Source organism: Xenopus laevis, chromosome 3S, assembly GCF_017654675.1.
Source record: "Xenopus laevis strain J_2021 chromosome 3S, Xenopus_laevis_v10.1, whole genome shotgun sequence".
NCBI classification, from domain to species: Eukaryota; Metazoa; Chordata; class Amphibia; order Anura; family Pipidae; genus Xenopus; species Xenopus laevis.
In genome coordinates, this window is record NC_054376.1 from 16,092,703 (window position 1) to 16,109,798 (window position 17,096).

The following is a 17,096-nucleotide window of genomic DNA, read 5'->3' on the forward strand; positions in this document are numbered from 1 at the left end:
GGAAGCACGTGCGTAACCGGGGACGAACGTGCGCAACCGAGGACGCATGTGCTCAACACAAGCAGCCGAGTGTGGTTGTGGTCAAATCACTTCAGAGAGAGAGTGCAACTACTTTTCACTGAGGTAACAATTGCCAGACTAGGGGTAGGCTGCATGTGAGGTATGTGCCTGGCGCCCCCAAGCTTTGCGCCCTAGGCATGTGCCTCTTTTGCCTTCCCCTAGTTCCAGCCATGGGTTATTGCTCTGGCTTATGAGTCTAGAAGTCTGTCTCTACCTGCCAGAATTAAACCGCATTTGACTAGAGCAGTAGCTACAACTTGGGCGCAAAGAACGGAGGCATTGGCAGAACAAATTTGTAAAGCTGCAACGTGGACTTCGATGCATACGTTTTCCAGGCACTACAAGCTGGATGTATATTCTTCAAGGGAGGATGCTTTTGGTCAGAAAGTATTACAGGCGGCTTGTGTTCCCTCCCCTTGATCTTTTCAAAATCTCTGGTGTGCTGAAGAAAGATGGTGCTGATGAAAGATTAGAATTTCTTACCTGTAAATTGTCTTTTCTTCAGGTTGTCTCAAACAGCACCATTTATTCCACCCCTTGAATAAAATATCGGGCAAAGCAGCCTCTGAGTCTTGGTCTTGTTAACTAATACAGGGGGGCAGTGGGAGGAAGGGTGCAGGGAACTAGGGGTAGGCATAGTAGACACATGCCTAGGGCTCAAAGCTGGGGGGTGCCAGGCACATACCTTCTCTGTCCCCTTCCCAATGACTGGTCCCCTCTCTCCCGACTCCCGCTGAAATTTGTGTAATCCGTGTAATTGCAATTCTGCGCATGCACCAATTTGTGCATGGGAGCGCCAACTCGCAACTCGGTTGCCTAGGGTGCCTGGCCGGCCTGGTCCGGCTTTGGGGTGGGGTATTTTATTCTTGTTTCCTTTCCTTAGGAAGAGATGCTATATATCTTTGGTGTGCTGCCTGAGGGGACCTAAAGAAGAGACAATTTACAGGTAAGAAATTCTAATCAATTCTATCTCTGTTTCCCAATCACGTGTATAAAAATACGAGTTACTAACTATAGAAAAGTGTTTACATTTTTCTGCTTGCATGAACAAATGTACTTCCTGATATCATGTGACAATAAATTATTCCTTCCTGTCAAAAACAATATACCATGAACCATCACCATTGCCGGCTTTTTGACCGGTCTTCTAGAAATATTCCTAATAGGCTATGAGGCATATAGGTATAAAGCCAAATTCCTGCTGATGCATGTTGAACCCACCATCAGCGCTTGGTATTTCGACTTATATAATTGGAGGCCGCATTTGAGGTCCCGTTAGCCAGGGAGAAAACATTCCTGTATTAGCAATTCAGTTATCATTTGAAGAATATCTAGGATAGGAAACGCTTACCCCACATCTCACCTAACTGACTCTCAAGCTGAGCTTCCAGTACTATAATATAATGGAACTATCTTATAATTGAAAAAATCTCACAATAACTGGGAGCTAGACCGGTTTTCCTATAGGGGCACCAACCCCAAAGTTTAGGAAACTCTGACCCATGCCTATAGGTATAAGTGTGTGGATTTCCACAGCATTGACTCTGGTCAGACGATATTCTTTTTAAAAAATATATTTACTTTTACGGAAATTGGCTCTCGTATGAAGCAGCCATATTTAACCCTGTTTACAAAAATAAATTAAATGAATTTACGAAATTAAAAAGAGAGAAATTATATGACAATGTATTTCTTTAACTCTAGAAACCATCATGGCCGCAAACACAATAGTGTAACAAAAATCTATTTCAAACACCTCCAAGATTTGCTTTGCAGGGAACCTGCCAATGACAACCATCAATTAGCCTATAGTCTGTATGAAAATATTTCCACCAGGTACATTAACAAAAACAAGCCATCAGTCTCCCAAACACAGGCATATAGACACAGAGTCACAAAGAGTGAGACAATACCAATAACATGACATCCACAAAAAACATCTCAGTATGCAGTCCCACAGAAAGAGCTACCGATCATTGTAATTTAGGGCCTCCGTTTTTAAGATCCTCATTGGACACTGGAACAAGAACAGCGATGTCCCATGCAATGGAAGCATGTCTAAGCCCTGCAGAAGAGAATCCACCTCCATCTTTTTAGTTCAATCACATCATGGACTCCTCCTCAATCTCTTTATCCACCTCAATGGCTGTGTTTTCATAACTTGTGATGCCACCGTATTTCCGCATGTGGACCATCAAAGGCTTGGGGGACTGACTTCCTGCTAGGGTATTCACATACATGCCTGTCCTGTTTTCTTCCAAAGATGGGCCCCAGTCCATTGCGGGTCTGCTTGCTTGCCGTATTCGCTGTTTTTGTTGGAGAGAGCAAATGGTTAGCATTAGAAAATTGTTGTACCCGTAACTTCATTAGCAGTAAGTAGCTTCAAAGAATGAATACACAATTTAGGATTGGATTAATCAAAGGATGCAAATAAGATGTTAATATATATATTTATGAAAGATACAAGTGTGTCTGCACTACACAGGGCTACTGTACCTTACTTTTTAATTTTTCAATGAAATTGACTAATGGAAATATTAAAATCTGAATATTAATATTTTTCTTCTGCTTTTTTATTCAACCTTGTTAAAGCAGTCATTGACTTTATAGCTGGGGCTCACTGTTATATTATTTAATATTTTTGTATAATTTTTGTATTTTTCTTTTCCTATTTGTAATATATTTTCTACTATTTTTTCAAATTGGGTCTGCTATCCATTACTCTGAGTATCTATAGTTTTGTTTGGACACCCTTATGGGGAGACCCCTATGGATTAGCACCCCTCATTTTACTTTAATGGGTGTGCGCCTTCTCTCCATATTTTATTTATTGACTTTATAGCTGACTGACCTTTTAGCTTCTCAGCTAACAGGGCTCCTAATGTGTTATGATCATTTTACAAGAAGCCAAAAAGAGAATGAAACTCATCACTTAGGGGAGGCCAGCCAATCAGGGAAATGAATGGCATACTGCATGGGAGGGCAACATACTCACAAACCACTGCCTGCATTCAGTAGTGTGTTTAATTAATTGTGTTGTACAAGGAAGGTCACGTGCACACTCAGGCCCTTCAGTAGTGTTTCCGCTTGGTGCTTAGAAGCCTTAGGGAGACGGCACCCCAAAAAAGACGAATATTCAAGTAAAGCAGGCTAGCACACACAGCGAGTTAAACCTGGGTCATACCCCTGGTCCGTTTATTTCGTCACAAATAAACGCACCAGGGGTATGACCCCGGTTTAACTCGCTGTGTGTGCTAGCCTGCTTTACTTTAATTAATTGTGTTGCCCAGCATAGGGGCACTGCTATGATCTGGCAACTTGCCTCAGGCAGCAGAAAGTGATTCTGGTGACCATAAGAGCCAAAATTCTAGTGCAGAAAGTACAATTGTGCTCTCTGCATTAGCGAGGTGGCTCCCCTTGACCCACACAGAAGCACCAAATATTAGGCTGGGATGGGGTATAGGAAAGTCTGTCTTAGGAAGCCAGGGGCAACTAATCACACATGGGCATGTTCTTGTGAAGACACTTGATAGCATATCTATGTTTCTAGTCACCTGTAAAGACTATACCTCACACATGCAGCAACAGAAGAAATACAGTAGAAGGGCACCAATGGGTTTATAGCATGAACAGATGATTTACTGAACATCCAAATCTATGATACCACTTATGACGTTCACACTTAATGATGTCAGGTTATCCTATAAAGTTCTTATGCACCCGATTGTGTTTGTGATTGTAGTTAATGTGAAAGTCACATACTTACTCCCATGGAGCACAGTGAGGTAGAACATCAACAGAGCATAGAGTCCGCCACCACTTGAACACTTGCTGATGATGGGGTGCCCACAGTTCATGCCATCCGGGAAAAGAGGCACTGAACTTCGGTCCCACTGTGGTTCCCTGAATCTGATCTGCTTTATACACCTGGGGTGTTCTGGTCAGTGTAACTATGTCTGGCAGGCCCCCCTGAAATCTTCAGGATAGCCCACACTTTTACTGCATGCACACACTAACCCCCCCATGCAGTGTGCCCTCCCCACTTGCCCACCCACTGTTTGCTTACTTGTGGTGAAGCAGGGAGTTTTACATATGTTGTTTGAGGCACCACCATAAAGAAGCCCCTGCAGCCCCTCTACTATTCAGTTGAAGTATTTATTAACCTTCCTTTTTTATCACCTAGGGGACAATACATGCCATAAATTAATTTCAGCATTGGTGTTCCCCACACAATTCCATAGGAACATTTGAAGCTTCAGTGACCCTTTCATACAAATGATAAATTCCAAAACTTAATGTGTCTATAACTTTTTAATAGTAACCCTTAACAGAAATAATTGCTGTTAAAAAATGTACTCCAAGTCAACAGATCACATACGTTCAGTAAGGCCCTCTTTGGTCTGCCTGGGCTGGTCCCGACATTATTTGTGGTGCCGATGTATGCTTCCTCTACACACATGTTCCAACCACTCCTTTAGGAACTAGACCTCATTGCAACCATAATGCGCCACAGATATGTGCTTAATACTGTTCTATTTTGTCATAAATTTAAGGTGTTGCTGAATGGCACAGGATGACCCTGAGTTGGTAGGTGCTGGGAACAAAGGAACCCCATTGTTTAAATGGGACATTATTGAATTAAAGAGGGTCCAGAAAAGGAAAAGGTATGGAAAATCAAAATGTTGGAGCAAGGCACTCAAATAGGTCACGCATAGATCAGACTGATAATAAATAAAAATTAGAAATATTTTATTTGTATAAACAACTCATGCCTAACGCGTTTCGTGTCACTAGGGCACTTAGTCATAGGCTTGGAAAATCTCAACTATGAGTAAAAAACTGGCCAAATTTGGGTTGTTTACACAGGAGAAGAGGAGCTTAAGGAATAATAACTGTGTATAAGGGGATCATATAATAATCTCTCTAATGCTTTATTTACCAGTTGGTCCTTCCAGCTCAAGCAAGGTCACCCATTCTTAATAGACGAAAGGAAGTTGTGTAATTTTCTCGATGAACGAGTCTTGATGACTGATATATAAAATAGCTTTAAGAAGGGGTTGGATGGCTTTTTAGCAAGTGAGGGAATACAGGGTTATGGAAGATAGCTCAAAGTGCAAGTTGATTCAGTCAGGGGCGATCCTGGCCCCTCCGCCGCCCGAGGCAGCAGCAGTTGCTGCCGCCCCCCCTCCCCCGTGCGCTTACCTTTTTGTGCCTGAGGGGGTCCACCAGGGCAGCAGAGAGGGCCAGGGCACTAGTGCAGAGAGCCTTACTGTGTTCTCTGCGCTAGAAGAGCCAAATTTCCGGTTTGAAAACCGGAAATTTGGCTCTTAAAGTACCAGGAGCGGCATTTTTGCCGCCCCTGGTACCTAGTGGGGCGCTGCCGCCTGAGACGACAGTCTCAAGTCGCCTCATTGGTGAAGCGCCCCTGGATTCAGTGACTTGTCTGATTGGCATTTTGAAGTAAGGAAGGAATTTTAGCCCCACTGAGGCAAATTTGAGAGGCCTCATACATGGCTTTTTGCCTTCCTTTGGATCAACTAGCAGTTAGCCAGGTTATATATAGCGTTAAAAGTGAGATAACATATGCCTTTCTCTACAAAAGAATGGCATTACTTTTTTACCTATGTCCCATATACAACTAGGAAATCTATTACAATAAATAATAAGGGTGTTATTTACTAAAATCTGGATTATTCTGGTTTGACGTTTAAAGGGGAAAAAAGATTTTTTTCGTAGGAAAAAAAACCCTCAAATTTGTCAGGTTTTATTAAAGTCCGATGGTGTTTAAAGTCAGGTGAAAAATTACTCCAACTCAGAACTGCCGAGAACATGTAAAAGTCAATGGCAGATGTCCCGTTACCAATTAGAAGAGTTGAGCTGGGTTTTGAGTGCAAAATCCGAACAAATTGTAGGATTCAGATTTCTCAGACTTTTCTCGCACAAGAAAAATTTGCGAAAATGTATTGATAAATAGGGGGGGGGGGGTCTGTGTGGATTTGATTAGAGTGGTTTCCAGAAAATAACCCCCTAAATGCAGTTACTGTGAATTAGCAATTTTCCTTATTATAGTAAGTTTTTTAAGTATTTTTACCCATATGTGATGCAAGGAATGGAGGTGCAATTGCAAATGTTTGCATCTGGGTTTTTTTTTTTTTTTTTGCAAATGCAGATTGGTTGCTTGTTTATTATATTTCTGAGAATCTTGGAGTTGTGTAAGAATTACTGGAGAACAGGTATCATCAGAACAGGCTGAAAACCTATTTGTACATATACTTGGCTAACTCCATGTTGCTTCCAGTAGAGGTCACTGCAGATCCTATACATCATTCACATCAGTCTCTGTCCCAGTGGAGATTAAAATCAAAGGTCCCTATCTCATGGACATGTACTCTACAATGGTTAGTTTTTTCAGCAGCCAATGAACCTGTCTGTATGTTTGTAGTGTAGGAAACTGGGAAAAAAAGCCTGTCTTATACTGGCAATGCTGAATTTTTTTGTCTTTGTGCTGTGGTAATAGCACAGTTAACAATGACTCAATGTCATATGGTGCATGATTGCCGGAGTGTCATGTGAATATTGCTGGAGTGGGGAATGTGTTACTTTTCCATGCTGTTAAACCTGTCTCTCTTCCCAGAGAGGAAGTGAGGGGTGATTCACACCGTAAGTCACACTTCCATTAAATCTAATTAAAAAAATAAAATATAATAGTCTCTCTTGCTCCGTGTGTAGTTACCATAGTAACACAGAGGCTAGACCAGCATGCGGAGATACAGTGGAATTCCACAGTGTGGGGGAGGAGATAATTCCTTTCTTTATATATAAGAGACAGAACCTGATACAATGACTGCATTGAAAACCAAAAAAAAATTGACATACATGTTTTTTCCGTACAGTTATTCTGGTTCCTCTTGTTATGTTCATACTTACTACACAACTCCATACAAACGAGTACCATACAGAATAGGGATACATACATCTTGCTTCATTATAACGCAGCTTTTCATTTGTTTTATTAAAATCAGCCTTGTAACCGGTTGTTCTTCCTCTGATTTGCTTACAGCCCTCATCCTACAATATCACTGCATCCTCCAGACAGGGTTGCCAAGTCTAATTCTCAAAACCAGCCAAAGTCAGCTACAAAACCAGTCAAAAACTAGCCAAGAGGCATTTAAAACTTATCCCAAAAATAGCATGATATGTGTGGTGAAAAAGTAAAAAAAAAGGAATATATGTGAAAATTCGCAAATTTGTCCATGAAGCAAAATGGGACAGATTTGCCTGTCCAATGTAGAGAATATTAAGAGAATCGCACAAACACCATATATGTTGCAGGTGGGGCGCTTACCCCTTTAATTGTGACCACCTGATGCACAGGTGGTCACAATTAAAGGGGTAAGCTCCCCACCTGCAACATATATGGTGTTTGTGCGATTCTCTTAACATTCTCTGCATTGTACTGACATGTGCCAACCGTCTAGAGCAGGGATCCCCAACCTTTTTTTACCAATGAGCAATATTCAAGTCTAAAAAGAGTTGGGGAGCAACACAAGCATGAAAAATGTTTCTTGGTGTTGCAAAATAAGTGCTGGCAGGCCATTTAGTAGTCCCTATGTAGACTGGCAGCCTACAGGAGGCTCTGTTTGGCAGTACATCTGTTTTTATGCAACCAAAATGTGTCTCTAAACCAGGAATTCAAAAATAAGAACCTGCTTTGAGGCCACTGGGAGCAACTTTCAAGGGGTTGGTGAGCAACATGTTGCTCACGAGCCACTGGTTGGTGATCACTGGTCTAGAGAGATCTGTACCACCAAGGCAGGAATACCAAGGTGAGAGGTGTGGCTTTATCTTCATACAGTAATGTCATTTGTCACCAGGGGCATAACTATAGAGGGGGGCCCAGGCAGTATAGGGGCCCCATAAGACCCTAATACATTACACAATTGTATCAAATATTGGTAAAACGGGTCAACCTTTAGACATTTTGGTGGCCAGCAGATTTTTGCCCCATAATTGTCTGAATTTGAGGAAAGTCACTGAAAAATGTGAGAAAGGGGCAGTTTATATTTAAGTTAACCTTTAGTATGTTACAGAATGGCTAATTCTAAGCAACTTTTCAATTGGGATGCATTATTTATTTTTATATATTTTTTTTAATTATTTGCCTTCTTCTTCTGACTCTTTCCAGCTTTCAAATAGGGGTCACTGACTCCATCTAAAAACAAATACTCTGTAAGGCTACAAATGTATTGTTATTGCTACATTTTATAACTCATCTTTCTATCCAGGCCCTGTCCTAGTCATATTCCAGTCTCTTATTTAAAGGAATGCATGGTCACTAGGGTAATTTGCACCCTAGCAACCAGCCTGCTAAAATTGCAAGCTGCTGACCAAAAAGCTAAATAACTCAAAAACCACAAACTATCAAAAATGAGCAAACAAACAAATTGCCATTTGTCATAGAATATCACTCTCTAAATCATACTAAAAGTTAATTTACTGAACAACCTCTTTAAGAGGGATGGAACACTGGTTTACAGGTAGGGTTGTTACCTTTTCTGGAAAAAAATACCGGCCTTCCTATATATTTATATTTTTCCCTATTAATAACATTGGGATCAACCGTCATTTTTACCCGCCAGGCAGGTAAAATACTGGCCAGGTAGCAACCCTAGATACAGAGCCCAAAATCTGGTAACTCCAGACTTCTACATGTCTGTCCCATGGCCGCTGGATATTGTAGTCTTACATTAAACTTGGCAGTCGGGAAATTGTTAAACAAAAAAGACATTACCCAATGTGCACTGGGAGATGTAGCTTGGCACATTAGGGCAAGAAAAAACTTTGGCTGGTTTCCAATGTACAAACCAGCCAAAGACAGAAAAAGTAGCCCAGATCCATACCTTGGCTGATTTGTACTTTCAAAAGCCTGTGCTTTAAATTAGTAACCCAATTTGGCTGGAAAACAGGCAACCTGGCAACCCTAGTGCCTCCATACCCCACAATTCCCTGTACTCGTGATTTCAATAAGGAATGGACAGTGCAATGCATTGTGGGTTATGTAGTTCCTGCATGCTGTCTGTAAACTGTGGAGTAGTTGTTACAATTTGTTACAGTTGTTTCTTTTGTTTTTCAATGTTGCAAAAGTCTTATTTCTCCAGCAGCAAAGACAGGTCTTGGATTTTATTATCGAGAGATAGACAACTAGATAGAGGACTCCTGTACAATATCATGCCATAGATTTTAACATGAGTGTCAGTGCCATAGATTTAACAAGGTACCAGCACCACAGATTGCAAAGGGTTAAAAATGAGCTCTCATGCAATTTTTTAATATATGCTGCAGATGACTGCCATTGAGTGTCTGTTAGAGCAGTTAAACCTTCCTTACCTCCCAGAGAGACCCTTCTTCCTTTAAAATGGCAACCAGCATTCCGATTGGAATCATCATGCAGGAGAGAAGCCCCATTAGAATTCCCAACGCTTCAGACCAGAGGGGAAATTGATAGGTTCCATACTGCGATGGCTGATATTTCAGAATACTGTAGCCTAACAGGCACTGGAATCAAAGAAAAAAGGCAACAGTGAACAAATTCAGTGCATATCATAAATTGAGCTGATGTGCCATGTTGAATATTTTCAACTGCAAACGTGTTATTTGGGTCAGTAAGTCTCAACCTGCTTTTGCTGGAACAAATGGGTTAATAATGTTACAGTATATCATGTCTTATAAAACAACAGCCATTGATCCATAGAGCACTTCCAAGGGACTGTTCACAGTTGGACACAATGACTAGCAACATAGGAACTGCCACTATTTTGCAGTCATGTCATATACAGCAGTTTATGGAGTTCATAGGCAGAGAAGGGGCCATAAAAGTACCTTGTAGGGCCACATCTGGCTCATTTTGACAGTCCTGTGATAGTGTAATCAAACAACAGAGTGGAGGACATTATGCTGTTAGGGGTTCTGTGTTTAATGCCTGGGAACAGTAATGCCAACCCCAACTCACCCCTCCTGAACCAGCCCAACTTTCCCCCCTGCAAATTATAATTGCCTGTTCTGTACATGTTGCTTATTGGTGCAGGATCTGTCATAGAACCAACTAAACCCACCCAAATGGGGAGAATCCTGTCAAAAAATTCCTCCAGTAGTGGATCATGGGTGGTTGGGAAAACTAACCCTTTCCCATTGGTGACAAGGGCAGGCTATTGCAGGGACATTACTGGAGGGACTGGGCAGGGCTTGGCTACCACTTGTCTGCAATCTGCTAAAGGAAACATTTGTTGACCCAAAACCACCAGACCCATGGGTAAATGTGTGGGTCCTGTAGTTTTCATTCTTGCCCATGCACCACTAAGTAGGATACACATAGATAAGACAGGATTCTCATCAGATATTAAATAGGCTGCTGGGAAAAACTTTAGCAAACCATTAAAGTAGAAGGAAAGCTACAATCTCCTTGCGAGTAGGATTATCAGAAAATATTTTTAAAAAATGAAAAAAGTCCTTTAAAATCATTTTCTCTTGCCGATCTTCCCACAGTCTCTCAGCTGCACAGAAAAGTATCCAAAAATGTATATACAGATCAGCGCCTACGGCAACAGAGTAGGAAAAAAATAGCGCAATATGTTTCAATATCACACCAACACCCAGTGTCCAGGTTTTTTTTGAGGTTTAGATTTCCACTCTTATTGGTGTCATGTAAAGTTTTTCAAATTTTTCCACCAACGTTTGGCTGGATTGCCTACTTACAAACTGTAGGTGTAATATATGGCTCGTAGTGTTTAGCAGGTCTCTCCCTCCTTCTCCTGTCAGGTAAAAATGATGGCTGATCCCAATGTTATTAATAGGGGAAAAAAGATAAATATATAGAAAGGCCGGTATTTTTTTGCAGAAAAGGTGGCAACCCTACTTGTGAAAAGGATAGCTCGCTCGCAACTGCCCACAGCTGGTACAGTTTTTCTGCTATAAGGCTTGGGGTATCGGGTCATTTCAAATCCTTTGGGGTTCCCTAACTTTTGGCACCCCCCCCTTGGATAGGAGCTGTCCTTCTCCTTTAAATATTCTTCTCTTATGCACATGGACTACAATATGGCTAATGCTAATCACCCTTGCTAATATGTTGGAGCATGATAGAAAATATAGCCCAACTATATTTGGTTAGCTCACAGTGAATCAGAAGTGTTATTGAAGGCTTTGTATTCCCTTTGACACACATCATATCCATATAAATCTAATTTATGTATCCTTGGTATAGATGAGATGTTAAACATGGAGCTAAACTGTAACTGAGTGGGTGCAGCTCTTCTACAAATTGAGTGTAAATGATGTGATTATCCAAATGTCCAAAGCAAAATGTATTATTAGGGAGATTAAGCTGCTGTGTTTGGAAAAGGGCTTCCATAGCCCTGGGGATTCAGAGGTCTGTCACACAATCTTGCAACAGGGCTTTCCTCAACTGCTGTTTCTCCTGTATCCCCAAATGCCCCTAAGAATTTCTTATATTATAGCTAATGTTTACAGGTTTCATTTTATTATTTTGGATTTTAGAAGTAACGTCATTAGAATGGGAATAAAGCAATTTTCCTAGCTAAATCAAGCTTGCCTTTGAAGGATGGCACATTATTCCTAATAATTGGGCAGTGTTCATTCTAGTGCAGCTGCAAATATTAGAGTGGTAAAAGCGGTAATAAGCATTACCAAAGTGTGAATCAATTGACCTATTGCTGGGCCAGCAGGACACTGGGAAAAAACCCGGTGGGCCCCAGCCATTGTTTGCTCCGCTGACTCTAACCTGCTCTCGCAGAAGCCCTGGGTGCTGCCACCTGACCTACCTCTGTCCTTCATTGTGGCTGCAAAAAAAAAGACCAAGGAATGCGCTGAGGGAAAGGGGGTTGCGGCACCGGGTGGACTGTGGGGGCCCCTAAGCAAACTGGAAGTTTTATACATAATTACTGTTCACTTTGAATGGGAAGATGACATAAGTTTGGTATATACAGTCTGTTTGAGGCAATATGGAAATGCAATACCAAAGCATGGATGGCAATAACTTTCCTTTCCCACAAGTAAATCAACTATGCATTTCGGACACTAAACAACCACTCAGTAAGAGAATGGCCCAGCATAGGAGGGTGAACTCCTCAGGACAAAACTAAAAAATATAGCAGTTTCAGGAAAAGGGATACTCCTTTGAAGGCTACAATGTGAATATTTTGCACAAAGAAGATGAACAGAGAAACAGAGGAGGGGGCCTGCCTGTGACACTGCTTGTGATTAAAACACAATGCCCCTTTTACAGCCTTTCCCCAGTGGTTTCAAAACAATGCACACATTCAGGCATGTATATTGAAAATGTAACACCTGCCTTTATGAGGATCAAGGTACCATTGTTCACACTTCTGTGAGTTTCAGCCGACACCTACTAAATAAATTCAATGGAACCATTTTGATTGGATGTCTATGACTATACTACCCGTAAGGGTTTAAATGTCAGGGAATGTCCCTACCACTCAGTTGAACTGAAGAAGTTGCCCAGATGAGGGATGAAACATCTTCAAGAAAACTCAAAGTCCAGGTGCTTTAGACTTAACTACTACTAGATACCATACATTATTGGTAGGGTCTTACCAGGGCTTTGTAAAATGGAAGAATAACTCCTTACTCTGACGGATCTGTGTCCCTTGAACAAACAACACCATTTGACTTTATCTGAACCAACTTTAAATTCTAACTATTGGGGGATCAGATGTAGTAGGATCCAACAAATCTCACCCTGTTGCATTGTGTTCCATGGTGCTGCATGGTATTGCGTGCCAAGGTCAGATACAATCTAAAACCGTCGTTAAGATCTCAGATTGGTCATAAAGGTCACTAACATTTGCAAAAGGGTTTATGAATGTTTTTTGAGCTAACAAAACATAATACATTCCCCCCAATAGGGTGCTTCTTGCTTTTCTGAATTCGTGGCTATATCGCTAAATAGTTATAAAGGTGCCCCTGTGCCAAGGGAACCCCTACACCCAACTACAACTTGAACAGCAGGAACTTATAAAAGCTCATCATACTCCCAATTTTAAAAGATTTTTTCATTTTATTTTCATTTTTATCACGTTAACGGTAATTCTTCATCCTTATCGTATACCTGTTGTTTACATAAGTATCTATGCAGAGCAGATTTTATATCTCAGCAACACTATAACCTAAGGTTTATTATGCATTTAAAATAAATCATTGTGAAACTCAGCGATAACTTACAATAAGTGTCACTGGTGACAGAAATATCCAGCAAGCTTTGAAGTAGAATCCTGGTTTGAACCCAAGCATCATTTGAATATCTCTGCAAAAATTCTTGATACCTGGAAAAACATGTCCAGAACACAAACTGAAAAGATTTTTAACAGAAAGAACTAATTTGTTTTGCCCTCACTTAAACCTACACTTTATGGCCAAATGTAAAAAGACACAAGCCTGTCCAACATTTCTGCTTGGTGCAAGCTTATACTTACCAATGAAGTTACTTATACGCATCTTATATAAAACCAAGAAGCACAGAACAAAGCAGGGCTGTCAAATTCTCACTTAACTGACTTAAAAGTGATAACCCCCTTCATCCCAGATTGAATTACTTTGCAATATAACAACTTTACTTTAAGGGGCATTGATTCATGGGAGGAGGGGGTCATTCTTCCACTGTATAGAGCACTTGTAAGGCCCCATCTAGAATATGCCATACAATTTTGGTCTCCATCACTCAAACAGGACATTATTGTATTAGAGAGGGTACAACTAAGATGGTAAAAGTATGGAAAGTCTTAGCTATGAGGAAAGACTGGCCAAATTGGGGTTGTTCACGCTGGAGAAGAGGTGCTTAAAGGGTGATGTGATAACTATGTATAAATATATAAGGGGATCATATAAGAATCTCTCTAATGCTTTATTTACCAGTAGGTCTTTCCAGCTGATGTGAGATCACCCATTCCGATTAGAAGAAAGGAGGTTACACCTAAATATTTGGAAGGTTTTTTTTTACAGTGAGAGCTGTGAAGATCTGGAATTCTCTCCCTTGATCAGTTGTACAGGCTCATGCATTAGATAGCTTTAAGAAGGGGTTGGATGGTTTTTTAGCAAGGGAGGGAACACAAAGTTATGGAAGATAGCTCTTAGAACAAGTTGATCCAGGGACTGGTCTGACTGCATTTTGGAGTCAGGAGAGGGTTCAAATGGGGTTTTTGCTTTCCTCTGGATCAACTAGCAGTTAGGCAGGTTAAAATACAGTTAAAAGGTTGAACTTGATAGACATCTTTTTTCAACCTAACTTATTATGTTACTATGTTACAACAGTTGGAGGTTGCCAGTCTTGGCATTCCAGTTGCTGGCAGAAGTATACTAAGAATTAAAATAAGGTCACTCCCACAAATATATATTCATAAAGCAAAGATGATGAGTGCAAGGATCTTACCATAAACCCGAGATACCGAAAGGCTAAAGGTAATCACTATCACAAGGAGGCCAAATCCAGCACTGTAATCATCCAACAGCACCAACCAATACATCCCACCCTATGGATACAGAGACCAAATGTTCAGGCAATGCAATAAAGCTTCAACTTAATATCCTATCCGTCTGTCCAATAAAAGACATTTCTTGAACATATCTTGAAATGTTTGTGTATTGGCTCCAACAAAACTCCATTTATCATATAGGGTCCCTACTGGGTCACATATATAGTTCATATGGTATCAATAATTTTTGCTATTCAGGATTGCTCACACTATGGGGCAAATTCACTAAAGCGCGAAGCGCCGAACGCTAGCGGTTTTTCGCTAGCGTTGGCCATTTTCGCTACTGCGCAAATTCACTAACGAACGCTGGCGTAGTTTCGCTAGTGTTACTTCGCAAGCTTACACCAGGCGAATTTTTGCTAGCGACGAAACTACGCAAATTCACTAACTTGCGCAGTGTAGCGAACGCTACCTTTTACGCTAGACTTCCTTCGCCACCTCAGACCTGGCAAAGCGCAATAGAGTAGATAGGGATTGTTTCAAAAACAGTCAAAAAATTTTCTAAGTCCCAAAAAACGCTGGCGTGTTTTCTACATGATGGCTGATAGGCTGAAAAAGATCGAAAAATTTTTGGGGCTCCCCTACTTTTCCTGACTCATGGCAACTTACCTAGACAGTGGGCACATGTGTAGGGCAAAATAAAAATTTTATTTGCAGATTTGAAGGTTTTGTAGGCATTTGTAGTGCAGATACGTGTTCCTCCATTGAAATTTGAATTTCGCGCCGTATGCAAATTAGCCTTCGCTAGCGCAACTTGGCTTTATATAGCGAAACAACGCTAGTGCAACTTCGCAAACTTACGCTACCCCTGTGCGCAACTTCGCAGTTTAGTGAATTTGCAGAGTGCTGGCGAAAATTCGCCTGGCGAAGTGCGGCGAAGTGCGGCTAAGTGCGGCGAAGTTGCGCCTGGCGCAACTTCGATTCTTAGTGAATTTGCTCCTATAACTCTGGAACATCTGCTATCAGAGGATTCTGCTAGTTGATAGTTTGGAGGGGTATGTAGAATCTCATTGGGCGTCACAAAATTTCTGTTTTGGGACCCCATTGCTCCCATGTATATAAAGATTTGCACATTTGTTTATTGGTCAGGGCTCTCACTAACGATATACACTTTTTGATAGCAGTAAAATACAATAGAAAATTCTCAGGTTTCGAATAGTACTCACTAGTTATGAGAAGAGGTCCAGGTGCACTGTCCTGAACCCTCAGCATAGGGAGCGGACCACCGTGTAAAGAAAAAGAGCAGGCACTTGCAAAGACCAATCTTCCAGGCAGACTTGTCAAATCATAAGTAGTCAAATCATTAAAATACTTATGATTTGACAAATCTGCCTGGAAGATAGGTCTTTGCAAGTACCTGCTCTTTTTCTTTACAGGGTTCTCACTAAGCCCTCAATATTCCTGACCATCCCCTAGTAGCCACTAAGTCTGCTTCTGCTATTGTTATGCCACTGCATATAACCGATATAGTGACATACTGAGTCTAGTTTCTTCCACTTTTCCATTGCAATTGCCTGATAAAAGGACTTTAGCCTTAGAGTGACAAAACCTTTAGCAGCTGCCCTGAAGCTCTGCTGTTTTGACCAAACACACATTGGTAGCCAAACACATGGCAAACAATTCATCACCATCAGGCCCAGATTTGTGGCAAGGCCACAAAGGCCCGGCCTAGGCTAGCAAAATATTAGGGGCGGCATGCTGCCCAGACACTTTTGGGGAGCCCTGAAGATGGCCAGCTCCCCAGTACTGCGGCGCATGCACTGGGATGGGAGTGTGTATGGGCAGGTGCTAGGACCCTTTGTATGGCTAAGAAACCATTTATAAATTAGTGTTCCAAGTGATTTGCTTTAGTAGTAGTTGGGCTTAGATCAAAACAGATTATACAAGGCCTAGCTATTTATATGAAGTCTAAACACTGACTGTTCACCTAAGGAAATTGTACTTCTCAACAATGAAAGGGCAAAAGTTTAAGCAATGTGATCTAAATTTATAGATGTGACCTTGCCATACTGTCTCTACCTTTCTCTGGTATACCTGCTATTCCCTTCTCTTCTACTTTCAATATGTGTGGTTCCAAGATAGTCATTCATATTCCCATAAAGACAGTTCTATGAGACACTGTAACACTGGAAGAGGCTCTGGAGGAAATAACATATTAGATTACTTTGAGCCAGGGACTTTTTGTTGGCAAGATTGTTGGCAGCTGATTGTTTGTTGCTGAGTTGTTTAAAACTGTTCTGGGATGGAACTCTGGACAAATGTTAATGGTGACCAATGTGCCGACGTGTCTGTCTGAGCTTATTCATTCTAACCTTTAGTATTCATGCATCTGTTTTTAATTTAACAGTAAAGGGCAAGAACTTATTTTCAAAGCTCAGTGCTGCTGTTTTCCATGCACAGTGTATCTAAGAGATAGGAGAGTTTGGAGGCCTTCGGGGGGGGGGGGGCTGTTTTACATAGGAAACCACACATCAG

General features: G+C 41.2%; 1 protein-coding gene across 1 annotated transcript in view; it reads right to left on the reverse strand.

The window, feature by feature from the left end:
* Positions 1–1,618: 1,618 nt before the first annotated feature.
* The window catches only part of slc6a7.S (solute carrier family 6 member 7 S homeolog), a 53,807-nt gene continuing 38,329 nt past the window's right edge, over positions 1,619–17,096 (reverse strand). The window contains exons 11-14 of the mRNA XM_041588035.1: positions 14,519–14,618; positions 13,315–13,415; positions 9,448–9,615; positions 1,619–2,366 (exon numbers count right to left, since the gene is read on the reverse strand). Of these exons, the coding sequence (XP_041443969.1) occupies positions 2,163–2,366; positions 9,448–9,615; positions 13,315–13,415; positions 14,519–14,618 (573 nt within the window). The 3' untranslated portion in view covers positions 1,619–2,162. The remainder of the gene's footprint in view (positions 2,367–9,447; positions 9,616–13,314; positions 13,416–14,518; positions 14,619–17,096) is intronic.